The following is a 27,932-nucleotide window of genomic DNA, read 5'->3' as shown; positions in this document are numbered from 1 at the left end:
TTTCTACCGGGGAAGCGAACCACCGCAGCCGATTTCGGGACGGCCAGGCGAGCGCTGTGGTCCGCGCCATGTGGCTGACCCGACTGAGGAGCAGAAGCGCGAGATCATGTTACGGTCCGTTGGCCATAATGGCCAACACGGGTGTTGCGCCCGAAAGAGAACGTCTCGAGAATGCCGTTCCTCCTTGCTGAGAGCAAGGAAGAGGGGGATCTCATACTCTGTGTTTTCTTTATGTTTGTCTTTCAACTGCACGGGAACGCGCGGTTGGAAAACGGGACAAAGGGTTCGTTGGGCGCGGCCCAAGCGGATGGTCGTGCAATAAACGCTGGCTAAACCAGGCTCTGGCGCTTCAATCGCGTTGCCAGCGTGCACTCGGATCACCAAGGGGCTGTCACCCACAGCGAGGATAACACCGGAGCCTTGGTGAAGGTGAGCTGCTACATGATCACCGCAACTCGGCCGACTTTGAAGGCACTGGTGCACTAGTGAAGAGGCGCGAAAAATAGCTGACTTCCTAGACCGTTGGAAGAAGTTAGAATACTCAGAGCGAGCCTGAAGAAGCCCACGGCCAGAGTGTGGTCGGTATTGAAGGAGGTCGGAGAAAGAGCGTCCGCAAGAGGCAGGTGCCAATCGTCACGGCATTAGCACTTCGGTGAGGGAGGCCTTGTCAGGCAGATAACAGCGCCAAGAGGAAGCTCGCTTGGTGTCGCCAGTAATCCGACAAGGTGTAGCGCAGAATACATCGTAACACTGCTGCGGTGTGGCAATTGTGTGGTGCATTCTTTTTGTTTTTGTTTTTTTTCAACACCTCATCGAACTTCGGTGCCATCAGACGTGTGGCAGTCGCGAAACAAAGGGTCTTCCGGACACGCCAAGGCCAGCAGCTACAGGAGCAGCTGGCAGAGAGCATCACATCGTATGGTGAGATACGTTTCGGGCTCTCTTATGATGGCTCTGTAGTGAATGCATTTACGTTCCGGCACTCTCTGGGAGTCTTGAAATATAAACGACACGGACAACAGCTCGGATGCTGGTGTCGCTCCAGAAGATAAATTGAGTAGCACAGAGTCATTAAAACTCCGGATTGATGCTCTCAAGCTTGAGCTGGAAATCGAGGAACTGAAATATTCACTTGTATCCCATCATGCCGCGTCGTCACGAAGAGAAACGGGAGGGACAGGTTAGTACGTGAAGTTACTGCCGATAACATAGCCGATGTAAAATATAGAGCTAATAAACAACTAAAAAATATTTGTATGTGGTTTACGGGGAACAAATAACACTTAATGCAAAAAGAGCCAAATACACCATTTTTCATTCCCGTTACCGAAATGTAAACTGCAAGTCATTTCGACTTACAATGAAGAACTGCAAACTTGAGCATGCAAAAGAATTTCAATATATTGGTGTAGTGTTCGACAGCCAATTACGAAGATTTCGAGTGTCACCGCCTGGCCGCGTATGAGCCAGAGGATGATACCGAAGGCGGCGAATGTGCATTGGTGGAGGTACCGCAGAAGCAAGAGGGAACTTTCGCGAGAGAATATGGGGTACAGTCTGTAGACCATACTAGCACCGATAACGCTGCGCCTCTTGAGGATAGTGAGGAATCGAACGAGGTTTTTAAAGGTAGCGCACGTTGTGGAGCCAGAGTTGGACCAGATGAAAAGATAGAAAATGATTACTACAGAGACAGCGTGGAGTGCGACGAGGTTGAACAGCCCTCAGAGGATCGAAAAGAAATCGTTAGCGTAACTAACGTCGGTGCTGCAGCAAAGCTCCTGCAGGGGGGTCACACGGAAGAGGAGGAGCAGCCTACACCACCTACTGAAGGCTCATTTGCGAAAGAGAAAATGGACGATGAACCGTTAGCAGATGCACGGCAGCAGGCGAAGGCCGGGACCCAAGGCATGGTCATTCAGGGGCAGCTGTTGTTTCACAAGGAGTCATTGGATTGTAAACAACGGCTGCAACTGGTGCTGTCGAAGCCTCGTCGCACTGAAGTTTTCGCATTAGCTCATAATATCCCGTGAGGAGGTAACGTTTCTGAAAAAAAGACAAAGAAAAGCATCAAGAGTGCCTTCTTTTGGCCGTCACGAGTGTCGGATGTGAAGCGTCATTGTCGGACATGGAATGGTTGCCAGGTGCACTCACGTAAACTGACAACAGACCATGTGCGCATAACGCCCCTCAATCGTCCACAAAAGCCGTTTGAATTCGTTTATCTCTACTGTATAGGACCGATGGAGCACGAATAATCGCGGGGCCAAAAATATGCCTTGAGTGTAGTAGACCTTTGCACTCGGTGGGCCGAGGTTATACCCTTACGTGCCATAACGACTAAGGCGACATGTCACGCTCTGATTGAGGTATTCGCCCGTTATGGGACACAGGAGTTGATATGCAGCGACCAGGGCGCGAACTTTACAGCGAAACTGACCACCCAATTGATGGAAAGGCTAGGAGTTGCGATGAAGTTTGCCGCTCCTGATCACCCGCAGAGCAATAGTATTGTTGAACGGTCGAATGGCACATTTAAAGGCATGTAACGTCAAGTGCTAGAGGAACATGTAAAGGACTGGGACGGCTATGTTCTCTGTTTGCTGTGGACTTACCGCGAAGTTGAACACGGCGTCACACGGGTTTCGCCATTCGAACTCATGTATGGTCGGTCCCCTCATGGCCCACTCAGTATCTGCGCAAATCTTAGACGGCCAAGTGGACACCGCCCTCGGAATAGAACAAACCAGCAGTGGCATATCTTGAATATCTTCGGCAAATAGTTAGTGAGGCCGTGAGGGTGGTGGATGAACGATGTGATCAAATACAAAGAAGGTATGCCCACAGATACAATTTCCGAGCTAAAAAACAGGAGTTCAGCAAAGGGTATCAGGTACTTGTGATGCAGGATGCATTAAAAGGAAAAATGCAGCCGAAATTGTTTGGTCCTTTGGTTGTGAAAGAAAGAAGACGTCCTGAAAGCTACTTGATCGTAGATGTGGTGGGCACTAAGAAACTCATACATGCAAATATGTAGAGGCCATACTACGCGCCTACTAACGTGGTGGGCGTGGTGTTTGAGCCAGACATGGAGTTCGGAAGTCTGGGGATCGTACATTCTAACGCAAAATTACCCGATAAAAAAGTGATGGAGCCCAATAGGCGGGCGCGATGAACAGATAGACCGTTGAGGAGCAACCATAGAGGAAAGCGTGCCAAGCACAAACCACTGAGTCGCCAAACACGCTCCAAAGGGATGAACCGCCCGCGAATTGCAGGCAGTGCGCAAAGCGTTGCCAAGGTGACTAGCCGTCCTCCTTTCCTTCTAACTCAGTCTTTCCCTGTATTTTGCTGGCGACGGTTCGAGTTGCGTCGCGATCGGAGTGCTCGACCACGGCCGCCTGAATTCGACGATCTAGGAATTATGACGTGGTGCTTGTGTGTACGCTTGAATGAGCGTGGGCTGCTGCTTTTACGTTTCACTGCATCCATGAAATCTGGAGAAAGCCTCGACACGTTACCACGCTGCGCTTTATATCTCTGGCTTCAAGTTGTAGTCACGACCAACACACAACAGCAACAGTTGGGAAGGCCAACATGGCAGCCGAGAAGACAGCAGGCCAATCGGGTATGTACTTCAGTCCGACTCAGGGCAGAAATAAGCGCTGGATTCTTTCGCAGGTAGGTTATCATTCATTTCTCAACTCTACTTCTTGCGTGTGCGATACGGATCGCGCTTGCTGGCAACGGGCTTGGTCATGTTGTATATCACACACACAAAATGCACCACGAAGGTCAGCTTGGGCATCTGCAGTTCGCCTGTGCTTTGCGAACACCTGGAAATCGGCCACCATTGTCGTTGGCCTCGCGTACGCTCGATCATCGACTGCTCGCCCGTCTTCGCCGCCGCGATGAGCTCCGGGCTGACGATATTGGGCCGAGACGTCGTCGCTGTGTTGGGAGCCGTCGAAAACACGTTGCGGGTTCTCGTAGCGAGCTTGGTTGTAGTATGTCACGCACTGTATGTGCAACAGCACGGGCTGGCGGGGCTTTCGCTAGCGTCGGAACTCAGTGAAATATGGCCGCCATTACAGTTGGCTTTCCCGTCAGTCGGTCACAAGCAGCTCGGCGCCGTCCGTTGGCAGCGGCGGCGGACTCGCGTTTGCGCGCTGCACTCGCTCGAGTTTGTGGAAAAGGGCCGCATTACCGTCGATTTTTTGGCGCTAGCTCGAAACCATCTCGGTGCTGTCCATGGCGGTGGCCAAGCATACGCTCGCTCCCCTTTTCGAAGTTCGCTGGCTGCAGACACTCCGCGTGCAGCACCGTGTTTGGTCTCGCATTCGCTGGCTCGAGCTGAAAGACGTCGCTCGCTTAGAACTCGCTGACTTGCTGGCGGCACGGTGTTTCGTGGAGTTGTGGCTGCGGCCACTGCTCCTAAGCTGTTGCGCTACAGGGATCGCAATGAGTCTTTGACGATGTGTGACATCACGGTAAAATTATTAGCATGCCATATCTCACGTATGTTTTTTTTCACCTTGCACGTATTTCTCATATGCATTCGTATTCATGCTCTCTCACGTGTGACTCACTATTTACATACTTATTGTGCAGCCATAGGCACACACCGTGCTGAAGACTGTATGCGCTAGCGTCTGCGATGCCTGTCGTCCATCTCTTTCGTCAGAGCAGCTTGAGAAGGACTGTGAGAGATGTGAAGGTGAAGTTATTTGTGTGTCATATTTTACACGCATGGTTTTATATTAACGTGCAAGTACTTGCCATATGCATGCATCTTCATCTTCTGTCACGTGTATCAAACTATTTTTACTATATAATTGTACGTGCATCTATGAGAACACAAGAGGCAGAAAGCTGCGTGCGCTGGCGTCTGCAATGCCTGTCCTATCGCTTCCATCGGAGGAGCTCCACAAGGAGTGAACAAGATGTGACAACGAAACTGGACTTGTACACTTCACCATGAATTCATTTAAAAGAAAGGAAAAACTTCATGTGTAGATAGAAAAATAAAAAATTTCTGTGCCTTACTTTTGTCTTTCGTTGTTGCCGTGACTACGAATGCAGTTACACATAGGTGGCTGAAAACTTGTTCGCGTGTTCTTTTCTGCGCAATTTGTTGCTCACTGCAAAGAAAAACAGGCGAAAAAGTGTTAGACCTGGCGGAAAATAAACAAACAATGTTTGAACTGGGTATAAAAAGTTCATCTGATTGGAGTATTTGAGTGGATTAACCCTTCGTGCAGCGAAATGCCACTGCGAGGACTAACGGTTGCCTGGTAAGGTGTAAATTTGGGGATTAACAGTTGCCCTTTAGGGTGCGAATGTGAGGATTAAAGGTTAGTCCTTTGAGGTGAAGTGTGGGGCTAACGGTTACTAAGGTGTAAATGTGAGGACTAAATGTTAGTCCCTTGAGCTCGTTAGTGGAAACTAACTGTTAGACCCGGTGCCATTGGTCCCTAAAGAAAATAATGGTTGTGGCAGCCCCATTAGTCCCCAAAAGGACGAACCACGCACCCCTTTAACACCCTTTCGCCTAAGAGTGTACCGCATGCCAGCAAACTTCGCGAACAATCTAGGGGGCAAAGAAAGGCCACTAATTTGAGGAATTCGCATAAAAAGGAGCTACGTGGTGTGCTGCATGATTTTCGAGAGGTCATGTCAAGCAGACTAGGCTGATGTAGATTGAGAGAGCACAAAATCACTCTTCTTCCGGGGGCTAAGCGGTCGAGAACGCAGATCTATAAAGTTTCAATGGCTCTGAGAGCGGAAGTAGAACGGCAGATGAGTGAGCTGATCGAAGGATACTCTATATACCCGGTGCAGAGCTCCTTCGCCCATCCGATTGTCTGTGCCACCAAAAAAGATGCCTCGATCAGTGTGCGTAGATTATAGAAATGTTAACGCTCTAACGAAACCTGGTAGCTTCCCGATGGGTAGTGTAACTGAACACCATTGCAAAAACAAAGTACATATCTATTTTGGATATGACAGGGGGATACTGGCAAATGCCACTTAGTAGAGAATCACCGATGCTTGCTGCCTTCGCGACACGAAGCGGCTTTTATGCTTGGAAAGTCATGCCGTATGGGCTGCGTAACTCTGCTGCGATGTTTCAGTGGATAGTCGATGAGATACTTGCGAATCACCGTCAATACGCGTGCGGACGACGTGGTGGTATTCTCAGAGACATGGCAGGACCATATGCGCCACCTGCGCGCAGTTCTGCAGGCAATACAGTCAGCGGGACTAAGAGTAAACCCGGCAAAATGTATTTTTGCACAACCGCGGGAGAATTATTTTGGACATGAGGTGGGTTCTAGCATTCATGCTCCCGATTCGGATTAGTTTCGCGCCATTCAGAAGCTCAGGCCACCCAAAACAAAGAAAGAACTGAGAAGTGTGCTGGGACTTCTCAATTATTACCGAGAGTATGTCCCGGAATACTCAAGCCTAGTGCTCCCATTGACAAGGTTAACGAACAAGAGAGTCCCAAAGATCTTGCCATGGACCGCGGAGGCACACCATGTGTTCCATGCGGCGAATAGCGCCCTCGCGTCGGTTCCGAGTTTAACTGCACCGATTCTAGGTAATGAATTTTACTTGGCCACAGACGCCTCCGAAAAAGCGTTGGGCGCTTGTCTTTCTGAAGAGGCAGACAGAGAGGAGCGCCCCATGGCATTCCTCAGTAGGAAATTAACCCCTGCGCTGCAGAAGTGGTCTACAATCGAGCGAGAGGCGTTCGCAATTGTGTGGGCACTAGAAAGCCTAGATACATGGCTTTTTGGTACAAGTGTTCGTGGTAGAACTGACCACGACTCGCTAACTTTCCTATCCCGCTCATCTCCCTCTAGTGCAAGGATCACACGTTGGGCATTAACACTTCGGAAGTATAATACAGAAATGATGCACATAAAGGGAACACTCAACAAGGCGGTGGATACCCTTTCGCGCCTCAGACAGGAAGCGTAGAGATTAGCTCTGGTTTTTCGTTTTCCTTGCTTTTTTTAAACAAAGTGTGCGTAATATTTTCACTGTTCTGAAGTGCAGAATACGTAATAAGTAGTGTATGAAGTAACAACGTTGAGTGGCCATGGTTGCAAGTTGTGGCTTATGTATTGTTGTTGCCCCGCCGCGGTGGTCTAGTGGCTAAGGTACTCGGCTGCTGACCCGCAGGTCGCGGGTTCAAATCCCGGCAGTGGCGGCTGCATTTTCGATGGAGGTGGAAATGTTGTAGGACGGTGTACTCAGATTTGGGTGCACGTTAAAGAACCCCAGGTGGTCGAAATTTCTGTAGCCCTCTACTACGGCGTCTCTTATAATCATATGATGGTTTTGGGACGTTAAACCCAACATATCAATTATATATTGTTGTTGTGTTGTTGAATTCAAGACTTCTGTTTGCATGTTATTCGGGTTTGATTTCAAATATGACTTTGGCACATCTGCTTACATTGTTTATTTTCGGCTCGTTTTCTTGTTAGCGATGATATGTATGTACGTTACCGCAGATGAACCGATAACAGGAATGTGTTGACGTGGAATTGTAGTTTTGAGTAGGGCACACAAAAAAGTGTGGCTAAACATGTGCTGATGACGCGTTGTTAACTGTTCAAACTGCATATATTAGGGATATTGAGCTACAAAGTGTAGCTGTCAACGAGAGCGCTTAAAGAGCCCGAAAGAGCTCAAGACGTGTCACGCATGCTTGGACAAATTTGTGATGTGTGATACGTTTTGTTTCAGTGCAATTTTTGGCTGAATGTTAACGGTCGTGGTGCTGGAACCTTGCCGGGAAGTATTCACGAGCAGGCGTTTGCAGTTGTGGAGCTGACTGTGTGTTTTTTTTCTCTTTATCGTTGTTTTCTTTTGCGTGTTTTGCTGTGTGTACTAGTTTTGTTTTTATTTTTTGGTTAAGAAATGAAAAAAAAAACTTGTTGTCATATTAAATGGACGAGTGTCCGGTAGCATTCTTGAGAGGGGAGGAGTCAGTCTCAGAGTGCGTGAGCTTCTTGGAATATGTTTTTGAGCTGTAAAGAATACGTTTTCGAGCTGTAAGGTTGCAGTGGACGCGGATCAGAGGAGCCGACGCCACAGGCGGTCGTCGGTAGAGTTGGCTGGAAGGCGGTGACAGTTTCCTTGAATTATTGATTTGAGAGTTTGTACCAGAAAGCGAACTACCGCAGCCGATTTCGGGACGGCCAGGCGAGCGCTATGGTCCGGGTCATGTGGCTGACCCGACCAAAGATCAGAAGCGCGAGATCATGTTACGGACCGTCGGCGTTAACGGCCAACACGAGTGGTGCACCCAAAAGAGAGCGTTCCGAGAATTCCATTTCTCATTGCTGAGAACAACGAATAGGGGGAGCGCATACTCTGGGTGATTGCACGAGAGATCAACACGGGTTCAAATGTTGATATTTTATATTTCATTGAGTATTTTATATTTCGAGCACCTCTCACCAGGTAGCCCGAAAGTCAAATTCGTTTTATGATTAACGGCATAACTAACGAGATAAAAATGATCAAACTTCACCATTACGGAGGCACCAATTTCGTCACCTTTCATTTTTGAAAATAGCAGATGCTATAAAAAGACAAATATTTTGTTTCAAGAAAGATATTTTTAACCTGAAATGCATGTGTATTGAAGAATGAATTAGTACAGTTTCAAGTTTGTAGACCTTAAGAAAATAGCTTTTAAACATGTCTAATTTTGCGACAGTTAAAAATAAAGTACGTATTCCCCAATTTTTTTCTCCGAAAGTAATGCAAGCACCGTTTTCAAACTTTGCAAGTTTTAAGGAAATAGTGTTTTTATTCGGTGCATAAATTATTGCTGCCGTAGGGCAAATGTAAACTTTTATATATTGCTTCAAATTTCTCATATTGGCAAAAGTGTACTCCACTGAAAGTTCAATAATGAAAAACCCCATCTTCGATCTTTTTTAAAATCTCGTAAATTGACATGCGAAAGCCATCATACAGTAATACAGAAAAACATGTTGCTTTATTTTGTTTTTAGCGACAATATTTGTGGTACAAATCAGAGCTTTTCGAGAATGCCCTGATAAGTTGAGAAATCTAGAAATCGTAACGGAGAAGCGCCAATGAGCTTCAAACGCGAATAAACGTGACCGCATTCGGTGAAAAAAGGCTGTTTTCGCAGACAGGAGTAACATTTTGAACATGATATTCTACAGTATCTGAATTCACCCTTATACGTAGAGCACTGAGACTTCTAATATGTCGTGCCTCTCTATTACTGACACACAGATGGAGCTGCTGTGACGGCCATGTGTTTGCAACACATTGGGTAAGAGAATCGACTGTTGAATGAGTTCATAAACGATTTATAACAAACTTTTATCATTTGGGGCACGAAGACTGCCGCAATAGACCGAAGAACACGCTTTAGGGCAAGTTGTCATCCGTCGTCTGCTCTACAGATGAATTGCTGTGCGCCGCATCTCGGAGGCAATGCTCTAGATCATATGGTTCAAAGTAGCGACAAATATTACGCCTCCCGTAATTTTATCGACAAAAACATTGTGAAATTCATTTTAACGTACTATACTTCAGTTTTGCATTCGTACGGTGGATAGTTGCGCACGCTGTTTTACGTCTGCTCTCATTAAAGGTGAGGGACATAGAAACAGACGACAGATAGATCACTTTCGAGCTGCTGGTTTCCCGCATAGTTGCATTGCCAGTAGATTGAGCCTCAAGAGCCGGGATAGAGTTTTTTGTTCAGATTACCTCATGTTGCATAAAAAGAAAATACCTCATCAAAGGAACTTCCGCAAGGTGGAAGACATCGGCCTGTTTGCCCTCCAGAAGCTTTTGCCAAAAGCTGCCCGCCATGCACATAACAACGACCACGTCTGCCAGAACTGCTTCAGACGCCTCAGAGATATGCTTTCTTCGTCTAATGGCTTCTCAGCTGAAAGAGCTGATGAGTTTTTGCCGAAAGAAGGAGAAGGTAGAAGTCAAGAGCGGTGCGTAAACACGCCTGAAGCATTGACACATATGCGACTGGAGAAGCTGCATGAGCGAAATAGCAAAGTTCATGCAGAGCCAAGACAATTTAGCAGCAATTCTACAGTAACCGTGAAATGCCACCATAACGTGTGTAACCACCACTTTCAACCACCAGATCTAAAATGCAGTGTGTGTACCCATGGTGGTTCAAGAACTTCAAGCAAGCCTATGACTTGTGTTCTTCGTATCTAGAGCCCATGCGTTTGTTGACACTGTTGCCGAGCGATATAGAGCGCCGAAAACTCCAAGCGCTTATACCAAACTTGTCAGCTTACATGATATACAGATCCAGACGCTGGTGCGCAAAACACGTGATATTGTTAGCATCAAATGCGGTAAAGAGGACACGGCTGAACCCAATTAACGTCCAGCCAGCTATGGCATACTACTCCAAAGATGAGTATAGCTGCTCTCGGCAGAGTCCCAACAAAAAAGATGTAGTATCTGTTATCACTGGCGGAAAAAAGGAGCTTGTTTCGAAAAGGTTTATGACCCGTTCGGTGCGAGAGGCTTACCGTCTCTTTAGAAAAGCTAATCCGAACACGTCGATTGGGCTCTCAAAGTTTTATTCACTGAGGCCAAAGTGGGTTCTTCTTGCACCACAACAAGAAGTGTGCCTTCTTATATACTGTGCTAATGCCACGGAGTGTGTTTCTGCCCTACAAGACGTCACCGATGGTGCCTACACGGCGGACTTCTTGAAAGAACTATGTCTTTGCAGCCGCCGAACAAGTGATTGTTTTTAGGCCATTGTGACTATTGGGCTAAGAAGGACGCTCTCACAGCCACATATTTAGGAATCCCTGAAGATATTGAGGTAGCCTATGCAGTATGGGAAAATGCCGATCTAGTAAAAAAAAAGCCCAGACAAGTGCTTTTCTGCGAGAGCTAAGTCTATGGTTCGTGAAGTAGATTACCCGTGATTACCTAAGATACATTCAAAAATCAGCAATACGCCAGGCGAAAGAGAACCAAGAAAAAGAATCTTGCATTTTTCACTTTGATTCCTCCAAAAATTGGACAGCCATTTTACCGAATGAGGTACAATCGTATCACAGGCACAAAAGACAGGTCTCTATATTCACGTGTGTCGTCACAAGGAAGCAATCAATTCAAAGTTTTGCCGTCATCAGTGATGACACATGCCATGATGCTGGACATGCCTGTTTTGCTTACAAATAATCCACAACTATATCAAGGAACAACTTACAATTCCTTACCGCTCACAATTCCGGCGTTGGTGGCCTACTAAAGCATCAGGCTACGCTCTACAACCTCAGAGCGGCAAGCTCAGCTGTGATTATGTCAGCATCCCAAATGGTGGTGCAAATGAGCGCGAAGCTCAAGAATGTCAAGCTGCTGTGTGCAAATGCAGACGAGCTAGAAACATTCCGTCAGTTTAAGAAGAGCCAGTGGAAATTGTTGCCACGTGTTCCAGGCATACGTTCTTGGCATGTTTGGCTAAGCACATCTGAGGGCACTGATTGTAATAGTCTTTTGTTAGCGTCACGTACTGCTAAGTGTGATCTGCAAAAGATGCAGCCATTTTGAGCGCATCTCTTGTTTTTCGCAGTCACCACCAAAATACCAGTAAGGGTACTTCAAGCGCATATCCTTTTTCTAGCGAGACCGAACACTTGTTTTGCAACATTTTCATGTTTGAGTTTATCTGCAAATATAGACAGATGTTTTGCAACTGAGTTACAGTGTCGAAGATTTCTTCCATTAGAGCTGTGTTATCAGGAGCATAAATGCGCCTTCATGAGTACGTACTTGTCACAGTGCTGAAACAGCCTTTTTTCACCAAATGCGGTCACGTTTACTCGCGTTTGAAGCTCATTGCCACGTTTCCGTTCCGATTTCTAGATTTCTCAACTTATCAGCGCATTCACGAAAAGCTCTGATTTGTACCATGAATATTGTAGCTAAAAAGAAAATTCTGCAACATGTTTTTCTGTATTACTGTATGATGGCCTTCGGTTCTCTATTTACGAGATTTTAAGAAAAATGGAAAATGGGTTTTTTTAATATTCAAATTTCAGTGGAGTACACTTTTGCCAATATGAGAATTATGAGGCATTATATAAAAATTTACATAAGCCCTACGGCAGCAATAATTTATGTACCTAATGAACACACTATATCCTTAATACGTGTCAAGTTTGAAAGCGCTGCTTGTTTTACTTTCGGAGAAAAAAAATGGGGAATACGTAACTTGATTTAAACTGTCGCAAATATAGACATTTTTAAAAGCTCTTTTTTTAAGGTCTACAAACTTGAAACCGTATGAGTTCATTCTTCATTAGACATGCATTTCAGGTAAAAAATATCTTATTTGAAACAAAAGTATTTGTCTTTTTATAACATCTGCAATTTTCGAAAATGACAGGTGACGAAATTGGTGCCTCCGTGTTGGTGAAGTTTGATATTTTTTTCTCGAGGGTTATGCCATTAATCATAAAACGAAGTTGACTTTCGGGCTACCTGGTGAGAGGTGCATGAATTATGAAATACTCAATGAAACCTAAAAAATCAACTTTTGGATCCGTGTTGATATCTCGTGGAATCACCCCTCTGTGTTTGTTTATGTTTGTTTTTCAACGGCACGATAATGCGCGGTTGGAAGACGGGAATATAGGGTTCGTAGAGCGCGGCCCGAGCAGACGGTCGTGCAATAAACACTGCCTTCAACGAGACTCTGGCCCTTCTTTCGCGTTGCCAGTAGGCACTCGGATCACCAAAGGGCTGTCGATACCTCCAACATCCACAACATCGAATTTTGACTATTTCATTCAAGTGCAAAATTATTACAATTCGGAAAGAGAAACACGACAGCATTCACGCTTGATGATGTCATTTCACCTGAAACAACACCAGTTTCTACGCAATTAATAACAACAAAAGCAGAAGTAACTGAACAATTTACATAAAGGCTGTAGTAGATCAGGTACAATTTTAATATATATGGCAAAATAAAATACCAATTCACAGGTAATTATATATTCGAATGTATCATTGAGGAGACTTAAAACATTGAAAACAAATAGCAGGCAATAATGAAACAATTAACAATGACTGAAACTATAAGTAGAAACTATGAAAGGAGCGGTTGACCTATTTGGCGCTTTATTATTTTTCCGCAGCTTCGACCTTCATATAGAGTTCGCGGCTACAGCGGTGCTCACCACCAACACTGTCATTTATTTCAGCTACATACGTTTCACGTCAGCGCATGATTTTAACACTTTTGAGTTTTAACCCGCCTGATGGTGTGGAATTTCAAACACCTCGTTACGCCTGGGAGTCCAGATCGAACGTCATTGCCTCTGCAAACGCAGTCTGTGTCAAGGCCAGCGAGTGAGCCCGCCTGACGCTATCACCTCCACAACGTCATATAACCCGCCAGTGCCGGTATGTCTTGCGCAACGCACGGCGAGCTCCTTCAACCCACGGGCCCGGTAACAGCCCAATGATGCAATGATGATGATGATATTCGGTGTTTTTTTTTTTTTTTTGGCGCAAAGGCCATTGATAGCCAAAGAGCGCCAGTTCATTGGACTAGAGATGTGGACAATGATTGTGATTAGCGGCTGTGTAAGGGCCTTAAAATTCCTTGTGCTAAAACGGGTAAAAACATATAAGTAATAAAATTATGACTATGTCATGAAATGTGTGTAGTGTATATAAATGACGAACGTTTGTGGCATTAAAACCGTGGTGACATGTAAGGCATTAGCACAAGTACCTCGATCGTTCACACACTTGCGTCCAAGGACCGTGAGCAAGTGCTTTGTTCAGTGTAGCCACCGCAGCGTAGATCTCTCTAGAGAGGTCTTGCTACGGATTGCCCGGGTATATCTTATGAAAGGTACGTGGGTCTCTCAAAAAAGCCAACAACGATTTATGTGTGAAAAGTGGTTCCCTACCCACGAACATTCCTGGATGAAGTGGTATCTGTTGTCGGTAGGGTAATAGAAAGTGTTGTCTTCTCAGCGTGTCTAATTGTTTACCCTGGACTAAAATGTGAAGTATGGCGAGCGCTTCTCCACATCCATTACACAAAGGTGAATCGCAACCAGAAAAAAAGAAATAAATGTGTAGTGTATGTATGTCCTGTTCTTAATCTCGTACGGATTAATTCTTTGTGCCGTGATTTTGACAATCGTCGCCATTGACCAAGTTGCGTCTTAATGATATGAAATGTATTACCTGTGTGTGTGTCCCATGTGCTCTGCCAATAACCCCTGAGCTTCCGTTTTATAAAAGGTTTCAAGTCGAGTGCAGGAATTGGTATCAATGTATTGGTAGCGGTTTCGTTGGCGGACTCAGCTAGCTGGTACACCAAAACGTTGCCTTGTATTTGGCAGTGTCCTGACACCCAGGTGACTACAACATGCTGCTGGTATGAGTAGAATGTCAATAAAAAAAAATAAAGCGAGTCAAGAACAGAGTTTTTGTGTTTTTAAATGTTTGAGAGCTTTTACTACGTTTAGGAAATCTGTGTATAGTATTGCCTTCTGTAGTTTTATTTGCTTAATCTGTTTAGCAGCCGCAAGTATCCATAAGCTTCGCTGGTGAAAATGCTTGTATCAGGGTGCAGAACGCCGGCTTTCGAAAAGGATGGGCCAACGGCTGCGTACGAGACAGACGTGTTGGTCTTTGAGGCATTCGTAAAGAACTCAGGACATGTGTATTTCCGTTGTAGTTCTAGAAAGTATGTCTGAATATGTGCAAGTGGTGCGTGCTTCGTAACCTAAAAAAAGACTCGTCATTATCTATCGCGTGCCACTGCCATGGTGGAAGGCATACTGCGGGAGCCATTAAACGGTGTTCTAGTGGTACACCGGTTTCCTTCGCTGGACCCCTCACACGGAGTCAGTATGACTGTCTCATAGAAGGTCGTTTCTCAAACACAGGAAGGCATGACATGTCATTGTAGAATACGAAGGATGTCCTTTGTCTGCGCTCACTTGAAGATAATATTTAAAAGACATGTAGCATCTCCGTAGGTGGAGCGACCATTCGTTCGGTTCCACGTACAGGCTTTCCACGAGGCCAGTATGAAAAGCACCCGTAGAGAAGCGGATGCCTAGATGATGAACAAGGTCAAGCATTTTAAGGGTAGTAGGTGTCGCAGACTGATATGCTTTTGCCCCATAATTAAGGCGAGTACGTATGAGACTTGTAAACAAATTGATCAGACACTTGTTGTCACTTCGCCACGTAGTGCGTGACAACACTTTTAGAACATTCATGGCTTTTAAGCACTTGTTTTTCAGATATTTGATGTGTAGGATGAAGGTTAGCTTGGTGTCCAAGATTAGGCCGAAGAATTTGTGTTCAGTATTAACTGAAAGATGTTGGCCAAGTAGTTAAATATGGGGTTCGGAAGGCATGTTTCTCTTCCTGGAGAACAAGGCACACTTGCTTTTCTGTATATTCAGCCGGAACCCGATTTCTTCTGCCCAATCAGAGACTGTTTAAGACAAGCTGAACCTGCCGCTCACTCATGGCCAGAGTACAAGACTCGAAACCAAGCTGGATGTCGTTGAAATATGTGCAGTAACACATATTTCGAGGGATGGACAAGCGCAAAGAATTCATTTTGATAATAAAAAGTGTGCAGCTAAGTACACCACCTTGCGGCACTCCTGTTTCTTAGAAAAATGTTTAGGAAAGAATGGTGCCCACTCGAACACAAAATGTCCAATTTGACAAGCAACTTTCGGTTATGGTAAACATTCTGCCACTTACGCCAGGGTGGGACATGTCTTTCAACATTCCAAAGCGTCATGTTGTATCGTAAGCCTTTTAGATATCGACGAAGAACCTTGCTACTTCAGAGGCACTGCCTTTGTGGAGGGCCTTTGTTTTGGCGTAGCGTGTGAGGTAGTCACTAGCTACAACGATCCATTTGTTCCCCGAATTCGACGTAGGAAACGGCCTCCGTAAATACATTCCCATTTGCTGGAACGGTCGGTGAAGTGGCTTGATGGGCTAGGGAAGTCCATTTGGCCTAGTCGGCGGTGTCTTTTGTCGCTGACAGTCGCGGAAGGTCCTGACATAGCGAGTGACGTTGGCGGAAAGTTGTGGCCAGTTGTACTTTTCTCGTATTTTTGCGAGTGTACGGGAAACACCGAGGTGTCTTGCTGTCGAGTCGTCGTGTAGGGCCTCGAGTACTTATGGTCTCACTGCTGACGGAACCACGAGAAGGCAGTCGGCTCGAAGGGCAAGAAGTACTTCTTCAAGAGAAATCCGTTTCGCAAAAAGAACGACTTCAGTCCTCTCTTAAAAACATCCGAAACAGTCCTGCTGCTACCCTCGAGTAATTCCACAAGACTTCTGAGTTGTGGGTCAGCTCGCTGTTGCTTAGCGATGTCATCGGCAGTTATTTTTATTTGAAAAGCTGTCCTCATCCAGGCCGTCGGGCAGCGGTGGTTCCACGGGGGCACGAGACAAGCAGTCGGCGTCAGAGTGTGATCTTCCAATCTTGTATACGACGGTCACGTAGAATTCTTGAAGTCTCAGGCTCCATCGGGCGAGGCGACCCGAAGCATCTTTCAATTTAGCTAGCCAATACAAGGCGTGGTGGTCGCTCACAACTTTGAAAGGCCTGCCGTTGAGGTAGGGTCGAAACTTCGATGTGGCCCAGATTATGGCAAGGCACTCCTTTTCTGGGGTGGAATAGTTGGCCTTGGCCTTTGATAGCTACCACCTAGCAAAACAAATGTTCTTTTCCACGCCACCAGTCCTTTGCACAAGAACGGCGCTGAGTCCTACGCTGCTTGCGTCGGTGTGTATTGTTTCGGCGTATTCGTCAAAATGCGCAACTATCGGTGGTGTTTGAAATCGTCGTTTAGGTGCTTCAAATGCTTCCTCTTGTGCCGGTTCACACCTGGATTCGACGATGCTTTTCGTGAGGTAGGTTAGCGGCTCGGCGATTTGTGAAAAACGTTTGACAAAACGTCGGTGATGGGCGCATAATTCGAGCAATCGGCGCACAGCCTTAATGTCAGTGGACTGCGGGAAATTAGTGATGTTGGATGTTTTCCACGGGTCGGGATAGACTTGAGACTCGCTTATCAAGTGTCCCAGGAACAACAGCTCCTCATGCGTGAAGCGGCACTTTTATGGCTTCAGGGTTAGTCCAGAGGTGTTGATGGCTTGAAGTACTGCTTCAAGGCGCCGGAGGTGCTCGTCAAAGCTGGAGAAAAAAAACGACACCATCATCGAAGTACACTAGAAAAGTCTGCCATTTCAATCCAACCGGCACAGTGTCCATAACGCACTGGAACGTCGCAGCTGCTGAGCAAATACCAAATGGCATGACCTTAAACTCGAAGAGGCCGTCTGGCGTGATGAAGGCCTTCTCTCGATCTCTCTCTTGAACCTCAATTTGCCAATAGCCCATTTTGAGGTGCGTCAAAAAGAAGTACTTCGCGTTGTGGAGATGGTTCAGTGCGTCGTCTATACGTAGGAGAGGGTACACGTCCTTCTTTACGATTTTGTCCAGGCCCAGGTAATCGACAAAAAAACGTAGAGCCTCGTCCTTCTTCTTCACTAGTACCACGGGTGACACCCACGAACTTTTGTATGGCTGAATGATGTCGTCGCGTAGCATTTCGTCTAATTGTTTCTTCATGGCGTCGCGTTCGCACGTCGATACTCGGTACGGCCTTTGTCAAACTTGTCGGGCACTTTCTTCTGCTAAGATGCGATGTTTCTCAAATGGTGTTTGTTGAATTCGCGATGCTGACGTGAAGCAGTCCTTGAATTGCAAGAGCAGGGACTTGAGCTGGTCTTGCTTGCACTTCGAAAGACTTTGCTTGCCATCGAAATCTGGTTAGGAACCTAGATTCGCCGAAGCAGCATCGTAAGCACGGAAGAGGGCGAATTGCTGACCTCCACGAATTCGTCGATGTGGGCGACCGCCGTACCATGGTTGAGGTGCCTATATTGTCACGGGGTCGTGACGTGGCCGAAGACAGGAGACTTCGTGTTGGGATTTAACTGTTTATTTGGGCGAACCTGTGCCCGGTAAACGGAAAGTCCAATTACAGCAGCAGTCTCGGACTGATAGCGGCGAACGGAGCGTCGGCCTTCGATCAGCAACTGACAAGCGGCGAAGCGCGTCGGCATTTATACTCTTGCCGTAGAATGTTCTAGCGTTATCGCTGGCGGTGGCGTAGGTTCCAGAACAATCTGTACCGTTCGCACAGTGGGCGTGATCTTATCGAAATGATCTACTACAGTCCGGAACCTTCTCGAAAACTGCAGGCGCGGTTTGCGCAGAGAATCATGTGGTGTTTTGGGACGATAACAAAAACGTGGGAAATGGAACGTGGCATTGCCCCCCTCTGAAAATAAGAAATCGTCCCGATGCTTCAACTGAAGATGAAGGTACAATAATAATGCAAGAAAGTACAATGAATAAATTGCAATACAACAATAATACAAAAAAACTCTGTTTCAGTTTGTTAACGCGCATGAAACGGCTTGAGGCGCGCGACATGGACGACTTCAGATCGCGATCGGCGTCGTTGAGAGTTCGTGATGCCGTCGGGGACAACCTCGTAATCAAGTGGGCCTAGACGTCGAACCACCATGTACGGTCCGAAGTACCGTCGCAGAAGCTTTTCACTTAGTCCATGTCGGCGTATCGGCGTTCACACCCAAACACGTTCACCGGGCTGGTATTCCATGAAGCGTCGTCGAAGGTTGTAACGGTGGCTGTCTTGTCGTCTGTTGATTCTTGATACGGAGACGCGCAAGTTGTCGGGCTTCTACGGCGCGTTGAAGGTACTCGCTCACATCGAGGTTTTCTTCGTCGGAGACGTTGGGTAACATGGCATCGAGCGTCGTTGCCGGGCTCCTTCCGTAGACCAATTTGTATGGAGATATCTGCGTCGTCTCCTGCACCGCCGTGTTGTATGCGAAGGTCACATACGGAAGAATGGCATCTCATGTCTTGTGTTCGACATCGACGTACATTGACAGCATGTCGGCGATCATCTTGTTAAGCCGCTCGGTGAGGGCGTTGGTCTGTGGGTGGTACACTGTCGTCCGGTGGTGGTTTGTTTGGCTTTATGCCGAGATCACTTGAGTTAAATCGGCAGTGAATGCCGTTCCTCTGCCGGTGATAAGGACCTCCGGGGCGCCGTGACGTAGGACAATAGTTTCGACGAAGAACTTAGCTACCTCGGATGCACTGCCCTTTGGCAGGGCTTTTGTCTCGGCGTAGCGGGTGAGGTAGTCGGTAGCTACCACGATCCACTTGTTTCCGAAAGCCGACGTCGGGAACGGCCCCAGTAGGTCCATACCAATCTGCTGGAAAGGTCGGCAAGGAGGATCAATTGGCTGCAGAAGTCCTGCTGGCCTTGTCGGCGGTGTCTTGCGTCGCTGACAGTCCCGGCATGTCCTCACATAACGAGTGACGTCGGTGGTAAGGCGTGGTCAGTAGCACCTTTTTTGTATCCTCGCGAGCGTGCGAGAAACACCGAGGTGCCCTGCCGTCGGATCGTCGTGCAAGGCCAGCAGGAGTTCTGGTCACAGAGCTGAAGGCACCACAAGGAGGTACTTAGCTTGAAGCGGTGAAAATTTTTTCTTTTAAAGAAGACCGTTTTGTAGAAAGAACGACGCAAGTGCGCGCTTGAATACCTTCGGGACTTCGGCCGTCCTGCCTTCGAGGTATTCTATTAGGGCCTTAAGTTCCGGGTCGGCCCGCTGTCGTTCAGTGAAGTCGTCGGTAGTGATCGTTCCCAAGAAGTAGTCGTCATCTGGGTCGTCGGGTAGCGGTTGGTCGACAGGCGCACGAGAGAGACAGTCGGCGTCGGAGTGTTTTTTGCCGGACTTGTAAATCACAGTAATGTCATATTCTTGAAGTATCAGGCTCCATCGTGCGAGGCGACCTGAAGGGTCCTTCAAGGTGGCTAGCCAACACAAGGCGTGGTGGTCGCTCACAACTTTGAAGGTCCTGCCGTAGAGGTAGGGGCGAAATTTCGACGTAGCCCAGATGATGGCGAGGCACTCCTTTTCTGTTGTGGAATAATTTGCTTCTGCTTTGGATAGCGATCGGCTGGCGTAACTAATAACCATTTCAAGTCCGTCAGCCCTCTGCACAAGAACGGCGCCAAGACCTACGCTGCTTGCGTCAGTATGTATTTCTGTCTCGGCGAATTCGTCGAAATGGGCTGGTAACGGAGGCGTCTGGAGGCGATGTTTAAGCTCCTGGAAAGCGTGTTCCTGTGGCGTTCCCCACTTGAACTCCACACCGGCCTTGGTGAAGTTAGTGAGAGGATCGGCGATGTGGGCGAAGTTTTTCACGAACCACCTATAATAGGCGCACAGCCCCTGAAATCAGGGTACGGCTTTCTTGTCAGTGGGCGGCGGGAAGTCGGCGATAGCGACTGTTTTTCGTGGATCGGGGCAAACTCCAGACTTGCTGATGACGTGCCCCAGAAACAAGAGCTCCTCATACGCAAATCTGCACTTTTCTGGCTTCAGTGTGAGTCCGGAAGTCTTGATGGCTTGAAGTACAGCTTCAAGGCGCCGAAGATGCTCGTCAAAACTCGAGGAAAACACGACGACGTCGTCCAAGTACACAAGGCAAGTCTGCCGCTTCAATCCTGCCAGTACTGTATCCATAACGCGTTGAAAAGTTGCAGGCGCTGAGAAAAGGCCGAAGGGCATCACCTTAAACTCGAAGAGGCCGTCCGGTGTTATAAACGCCGTCTTCTCTCGGTCTCTTTCGTCGACTTCGATTTGCCAATCGCCAGTCTTGGTGTACATTGACGAAAAGTACTTGGCGTTGTGGAGCCGATCAAGTGCTTCGTCTATTCATGGGAGAGGATACACGTCCTTTCTTGTGAGTTTGTTCAGGCGGCGATAATCGACGCAGAAACACAGGGTCCCATCCTTTTTCTTTACTAACACCACGGGGGAGGCCCATGGACTCTTCGACGGCTAGATAATGTCATCCCGCAGCATTTCATCAGCTTGTCTCTTCATGGCCTCACGTTCTCGCGACGAAACCCTGTACGGACTCTGACGGAGTGGTCTGGCATTTTCTTCGGTTATGATGCGATGTTTCGTGATTGGGGTCTGCCGAATTTTCGACGACGACGAAAAGCAATCTTCGTATTGCAGGAGCAGGGCCTTGAGCTGTTTTTGCTTATCGTTCGGAAGTCTGGGATTGATGTCGAAAGCTATGGGAGGGGCTTGGTTCCTCTGAGCAGGTTCCGCAGAATCGGCGAGGGCGAAAGCACTGGTGGCTTCGACAATTTCTTCGATGTATGTGACCGTTGTTCCTTTCTTCACACGTTTGTACTCATTGCTGAAATTCGTGAGCGTAACCGTTGCTTTGCCTCCCCGCAGCTCTGCAATTCCTCTTGCGACGTAAATATTTCGGATGACCAACAGATGCTGACTGCCTTCAATGACGCCTTCCAAGTCAGGTGATTTAGGAGCGCCGACTGAAATAATGACGCTTGAGTGAGGCGGAATGGTGACTTCTTCTTCCAGCACATTCAAGGCATGGTGTCCTGATTGCGTGCGAGGCGGTAGTGCTTCTTCTGTGGATAACGTTATCGACTTTGTTTTAGGTTGATGACAGCACCATGTAGGAATAAGAAGTCCATGCCAAGGATGACATCTCTCGAGCAACGCTGTAGGACTACGAAGTCTGTAGGATAAATACGGCTGTTAACGGTGACTCTTGCTGTGCAGATTCCTGCAGGCGTTACGAGATGAACTCCGGCTGTGCGGACTTAGGGGCCTTTCCAAGCTATCCTAACTTTCTTCAACTTCGCGGCGAACGACCCACTGATGACAGAATAGTCGGCTCCAGTATCGACGAGAGCGGTCACACTGTGGCCGTCGATAAGAACGTCGAGGTCGCTAGTTCGCCGTCTCGCATTACAGTTAGGGCGTGGCGTCGGGTCGCGGCTGCGTCGGCTTGTTCCGCTGCTTCCATGTTGCGTCATCAGGCCACCTTCGGTAAGTGAGCTTTCGCCGTCAGGGCTTTGCCTTGTTGGTGTTGTGTTCGGAAAGCTCCATCACGGCATTGTCGTCGTCGGAGGATCTTCGGCAGTTCGTCGCACAGCAACCGCACCTCCACCGGTTGCTGCCCTTAGTTTCCCGGATACGGGCTAGGAGACCGACCCCGCGTTGGGCCAGAGTACTGCCGGTGGTGCGGTGACGTGCGGCGGCTGGGCTATGGCGAACGCGAAGGGCTTCGTGGTGTCCACCGAGTTCCTGTCAGGTAGTCGGCGATGTCACGAGGTCGTTCTCCTGGCTGTGGACGCGGTGTATTGACGGCGAAGCCACGCAGTCCCATCTGTCGGTACTGGCAACGGCGGTATGTGTGTCCGGCCTCGCCGCAGTGGTAGCAGAGCGGGCGATGATCAGTGGTGCGCCAGACGTCAGTCTTCCTCGGTGCACTGCGCTGGGGCGCTGGCGAACGGTATTACGTCAGTGGGGGTGGTGGCGGCGGTGGCGTCTGTCGACGGAAGTGCGATGGGACAGCGTTTTGGCGAGGACGGGGAGGAGCGTTGTGGCGCAGTGCAGCGGCGTAGCTCATAGCTTCCGGCTCGGGCAGCGGTGCGTGGGGAATTGGAAGCGATTGCCGAACTTCTTCTCGCACAATGTCGGCGATTGAATCCACTTGAGGCTACGCCGAAGGCAACAGCTTGCGCAGCTATTCCCGCACGATCGCTCGCATCGTTTCACGCAGGTCTCCGGAGTTACTGGCTTGAGCAGCAGCGCAGTCTGCAGTCAGGCGACGATTATACTGTCTGGTGCGCATGTGCAGGGTTTTTTCGATAGTGGTCGCTTCGGCTACAAATTCTTGGACGGTTTTCGGTGGGTTTCTCATCAGTCCCGCGAAGAGCTCCTGTTTGACCCCTGGCATGAGGAAGCGAACTTTTTTCTCCTCAGGCATGTCAGGGTCAGCGTGACGGAATAGTCGGGTCATTTCTTCTGTGAAAATGACAACATTTTCATTTGGTATCTGAACCCGGGTTTCTAATAAACCAGCGGCCCTCTCTTTGCGAGCGACGCTCGCGAACGTTTGCAGGAATGCGCCGCAGAAAACATCCCGCGTTCGGAGCGTGGACTCCCGATTTTTGAGCCAGGTCCTTGCGGTGTCTTCCAAATAGAAGAACACACGACGCAGCTTTTCGTCATGGTCCCAGTGGTTGAGGGCGGCCACACGGTCGTATGTTTCTAGCCAGGACTCCGGGTCTTCGAACGATGACACATGAAAAATTGGTGGTTCCCTGGGTTGATGCATGACTATCGTGGGCTGGGACGCTGCGGTTGTCATTGTCGCTGCAGTCGCGGTCATGACCTTGGTCTTCCGCGCCTTGTCTTGTAGAAGCCCGTACTCCGGTGGTGGCCCTTGCTGTCGGCGGCTTGTTCGCTGCTCCTGGTTGGCGTCGGTGTCTTCTCCGCGACGTGGGCTGGGTTCACGGCTTGACGGGGGCGTCCGGTACATGAACGAAGCAGCACCTCCACCAGATGTCACGGGGTCGTGACGTGGCCGAAGACAGGAGACTTCATGTTGGGATTTAATTATTTATTTGGGCGAACCTGTGCCCGGTAAACAGAAAGTCCAATTACAGCAGCAGTCTCGCACAGATAGCAGTCTCGGACTGATAGCGGCGAACGGAGCGTCGGGCTCCGATCAGCAACTGACAAGTGGCGAAGCTCGTCGGCATATATACTCTTGCCGTCAAATGTTCTAGCGTTATTTCTGGTGGTGGCGTAAGTTCCAGAACAATCTGTACCGTTCGCACAGTGGGCGTGATCCTATCGAAATGATCTACTACAGTCCGGAACCTTCTCGAAAACTACAGGCGCGGTTTGCGCTGAGAATCGTGTGGTGTTTTGGGACGATAACAAAAACGTGGGAAATAGAACGTGGCAATATTCGTGACTAAAGTTTGTCAGCACCACCTTTGCTTTGCCGTCATGCACCTCAGCTATGCCTCTTGCGACGCAAATCTGACGGTTCAGAAGAAGGTCAGATCACCCTCGACGACGCCTTCAAAGTTTTCGGCTTTTTCGGTAGCAATAGAAACGACGACGCTAGAAAAAGGTGGAAAAAGACCTCCTCTTCTAGCACATGTAATGCACGATTCCTGGGCGTTGTAGGGGTTGGCAGCGTGCTTTCTGAAGTTAAAGTGAATGACTCAGGCCTCATGTCGATGACAGCGCCGTTTTGACTTAGAAAGTCCTTTGTAAGTATCCCATCTCTGGAGCAATTTTGTGAGATTACAAAGCTCGCAGGATAAGTCCGGTTATTTATGGTGATTCTTGCTGTGCAAAGACCAGTCGGCGTTATTAGGTGACCTTCAGCGGTCTGGATTTCGGGGCCTTGCTATACAGTCCCCACTTTTTTCAACTTCGTCGCGAAATACCCACTGACGACGGAATAGTCGGTTCCAGCATCGACGACAGCAGTGAAGATTTGACCATCGAATATTACGTCAAGGTCGATGGTTCGTCGTCGTGCATTGCAGTTAGGTCGTGGCATCAGGTAATGGCTGCGTGTATTTGCTCCGCTGCTTCCACGTTGCGTCGTGACGTCTTCTACATGTTGCAAAGGTTTGACGCCAACACCCTTTTTGTCTTGCGGCGGGTGCTTTCGATTTCGTCGCGGCGTCGCCGACGGCGGAGGATCTTCGGTACTTCGTTGTACAGCAACCGCACCTCCACCGGTTGCTGTCCTTAGTTTTTCGAGTAAGGGCTCGGAGATCAGCCCCGAACAGGGCCGGCGTACTTCTTGCGGTGTGGTGAGGCGTAACGACCTGGCGACGGCGAACGATAAAATCGTCGGGAAGTGTACTGCGCTCCCGCGATGTAGTCGGCTATATCATGCGGTTGTTTACCCCGTTGTGGGCACGGTGCGTTGATGTCGAAGCCCCGTAGACCCATCTGTCGGTACTGGAAACGGCAGTAAGTTTACCCGGCCTCACCGCAGTGGTAGCAGAGTGGGTAGTTATCAGGCACACGCCTAACGTCAGTTTTCCTCGGCGCGCAGCGCTGGCCCGCTGGAGAACGGTAAGAGGTCGGGGGTGGTGGTGGCGGCGGTGGCGTCTGGCAACAGAAGTGCGACGGGGCGGTGTTTTAGCATGGAGGAGGAGGGGCGTGACGGTGGGCTGCAGCAGCACAGCTCATTACTTGCAGCTGCGCTTCTGGAAGCTCTGAAAGGTTCAGTGAATTATGGATCTCCTAGCGTACGATGTCCACGATGGAGTCTACTCGAGGCTGCGCTGAAGGAAGCAATTTTCGTAGCTCTGCTTGCACGATCGCTCAGGTCGTCTGACACAAGTCGGCGGTTCCTAGCACTTGGATGTCAGCGTAGCTTGTAGACGAGAAGGTAAGGTTGTATTGCCGTGCCCGCATCTCAAGCGTCTTCTCTATCGTAGATGCTTCCAAAATGAACTCGGGGACTGTTTTGGGGGGTTACAGATCATCCAAGTGAAAAGTTTTTGCTTGACTCCTCGCATGAGCAGACGACCTTTCTTCTCCTCGGCCATGACGGGGTCGGCTTGGCGGAAGACGCGGCTCATTTCTTGCGTGAAAGTGGTGACATTTTCACTGGGCAGCTCAATCTGGGTCTCCAGGAACGCAGCGGCCTTCTCATTGCGAGCGACGCTCGTGAATGTTTGCAGGAATGTGCCGCAAAAAAGATCCCACGTTTGAAGCGCAGACTTCCTATTCTTGAACCACGTGCTTGCCGTGTCTTCCAGAAAAAGTAGAAGAGATGGAGTTTCTCTTCAGTGTTCCAGTGGTTAAGGGTGGCCACTCAGTTGTAGGTTTCTAGCCAGGTTTCCAGGACTTCAAACGAGGACCCAAGAAAAATCGGCGGTTCTCTTAGCTGCTGCACACGATCGCAGGCTGTGGCGTATCAGTCGTCATCGTTGCCGCGGTTGATGTCATGGCCTTGGTCTTCCGAGTCTTGTCTTGTAGAGGCCCATACTGTGGACGTAAACCCTGCTTTCTTGCGGCTTGTTTGGTGCTCGTGGCTGGCGTCAGTGTCTTCCTTGCGACGTGGGCTGGGTTCTCGGCTTGACGGTGGTGCCCGGTACATGAACGATGCAGCACCTCCACCAGTGTCACGGGGTCGTGACGTGAACGATGGGAGCAGACTGCACGTCAAAGAAGAAACTGTTTATTTGGGCCGAACTGGTGGCCACGCAAAATGAAAGTAAGAGGCTGACACGGATAGTGGCAAACAGAGCGTCGGTCGTCGATAAATAGGTGACCAGAAAAAGAGCGAGGTATTGTGGTATGCATTGTGGTATGCAGAAGAGCAGACGACGGCAAACCGCTCCGCCTCCAGCCTCAGATTATTCGGGATTCACGCACGCGGTCCCCCGTTTATCTTCGTCTTGATAAACCATGGTTGGTTGTTCAGCCGTTGGCTGCTTCAATTCGAGCGTGAAAGGCAAATGCATGCATTGCTTCCCATGAAACGAAGAAAGCAAAATGAGGTGGGCCGCGGCTGTAAAGAGAGCCACCGCGACAAGTAGACATTGGGTACCGAACGTTTAAGTCAGAGTGTGCGAAGACCATTTTATCACAGGTACGTATGTATTACGCACTAATAAAAAGCTTACGCATTGATTTGCTGCGAACTGCCTCCGTGGTGGTCTAGTGGCTAAGGTACTCTTCTGCTGACCCGTAGGTCGCGGGATCAAATCCCAGCTTCGGCGGCTGCATTTCCGATGGAGGCGGAAATGTTGTAGGCCCGTGTGCTCAGATTAGGGCGCGCGTTAAAGAACCACGTGTGATCGAAATTCCCGGAGCTCTCCACTATAGCGTCTCTCATAATCATATAATGGCTTTGGGACATTGAACCCCCGAAATCAATCAATTGACTTGCTGCGATATTACCCTATATGGAAAAATAAACTGTCGCGCAGGCGCACGCAGTAAATATATTATGGGAAAACGCGCGGGCGAAATCTACCTGCCATACGAGATGAGCGCCGGCAATCGCACCCATATAATATATGACAAAAAACGCGAAAGGTTCACTCAAGAGTAAGTTTACACGAAGCACTGCACGAATTCATTTGCGTTTATCCAGGTTAAACTGTGCGCCAGGATGGCACACAAAGTGAGAACTGCGTTAAACAAGCGCAGGGTTTCGATTAATCAGTGCCGTTTTGAAGATTAGCGTTCCAATGAGCAGGTGGTTTCGACTAAGAAATAGGTGGTCGAATTTCCGGAGCCCTCCACTACGGCGTCTCTCATGATCATATGGTGGTTTTGGTACGTTAAACCCTACGTACCAGTCAATCAATCAATCAATCAATCAATTCACTAAGAAATGCGTCTTATAGTGCGCTTAAGGCTAGAAAAAAAGGATATCTCAACGCGCTCAATAAGTTCTGCGCTTCATGCCGATAGACCTAAGATGTCAGCCGAAGCAGCGATAACGAAATGAACTCTTAGCGCACTGCTACAGCCACCCCCATCCCCTCATATCTTTAAAATGGTTATTTTTATCGGCAGTAACGTATCATACGATGCAAATTGTCTTCTGTATCGAGTGATCTCCTAGCGAAACTGACAGTATACCCAGAGCTACATAGGAGCGTTGCAGATCATTTTAGTGCGGTATAAAAGTTTCTTATCCTTCATAGCTTTCGTAGCTTGCCATCGTCGCAGTCACGAATAGCAGAAACAAAAAGCCAACTTCTAAAGCACTGACATTGCACAGAAAGATGCCTTTTTCAACGGAGTGGTACCAAAATTCACGCGTGCTGCTCCTAACCCACATGGTGCGTCGAACCGGAAGCCTTCCTATCCCACGTTTCCATGCGATTGCCCATATTACCGGTCACCTATTGACAAGCGGCGAAGCG

The 27,932-nt window shown here is 48.5% G+C and overlaps 1 protein-coding gene across 7 annotated transcripts in view; it reads right to left on the bottom strand.

The window, feature by feature from the left end:
* Window positions 1-27,932, bottom strand: part of Ttc30 (tetratricopeptide repeat domain 30) — a 199,987-nt gene that overhangs the window by 130,166 nt on the left and 41,889 nt on the right. For 5 of the 7 annotated variants that reach the window (XM_075880721.1, XM_075880718.1, XM_075880719.1 and 2 more), the window contains exon 2: window positions 5,047-5,141. The exons of the other annotated variants lie outside the window; for them this stretch is intronic. Coding sequence is in view for 2 of the 5 variants with exons in the window: in XM_075880718.1 (XP_075736833.1) it covers window positions 5,047-5,141 (95 nt within the window). In the remaining 3 variants the exon portion in view is untranslated. The remainder of the gene's footprint in view (window positions 1-5,046; window positions 5,142-27,932) is intronic. 7 annotated transcript variants of the gene reach the window in all.

The sequence above is a fragment of the Rhipicephalus microplus genome, chromosome X (genome assembly GCF_043290135.1).
Source record: "Rhipicephalus microplus isolate Deutch F79 chromosome X, USDA_Rmic, whole genome shotgun sequence".
NCBI lineage: Eukaryota > Metazoa > Arthropoda > Arachnida > Ixodida > Ixodidae > Rhipicephalus > Rhipicephalus microplus.
The sequence above is the reverse complement of the archived record's forward strand: the minus strand, read 5'-3'. Positions and strand labels throughout refer to the sequence as shown.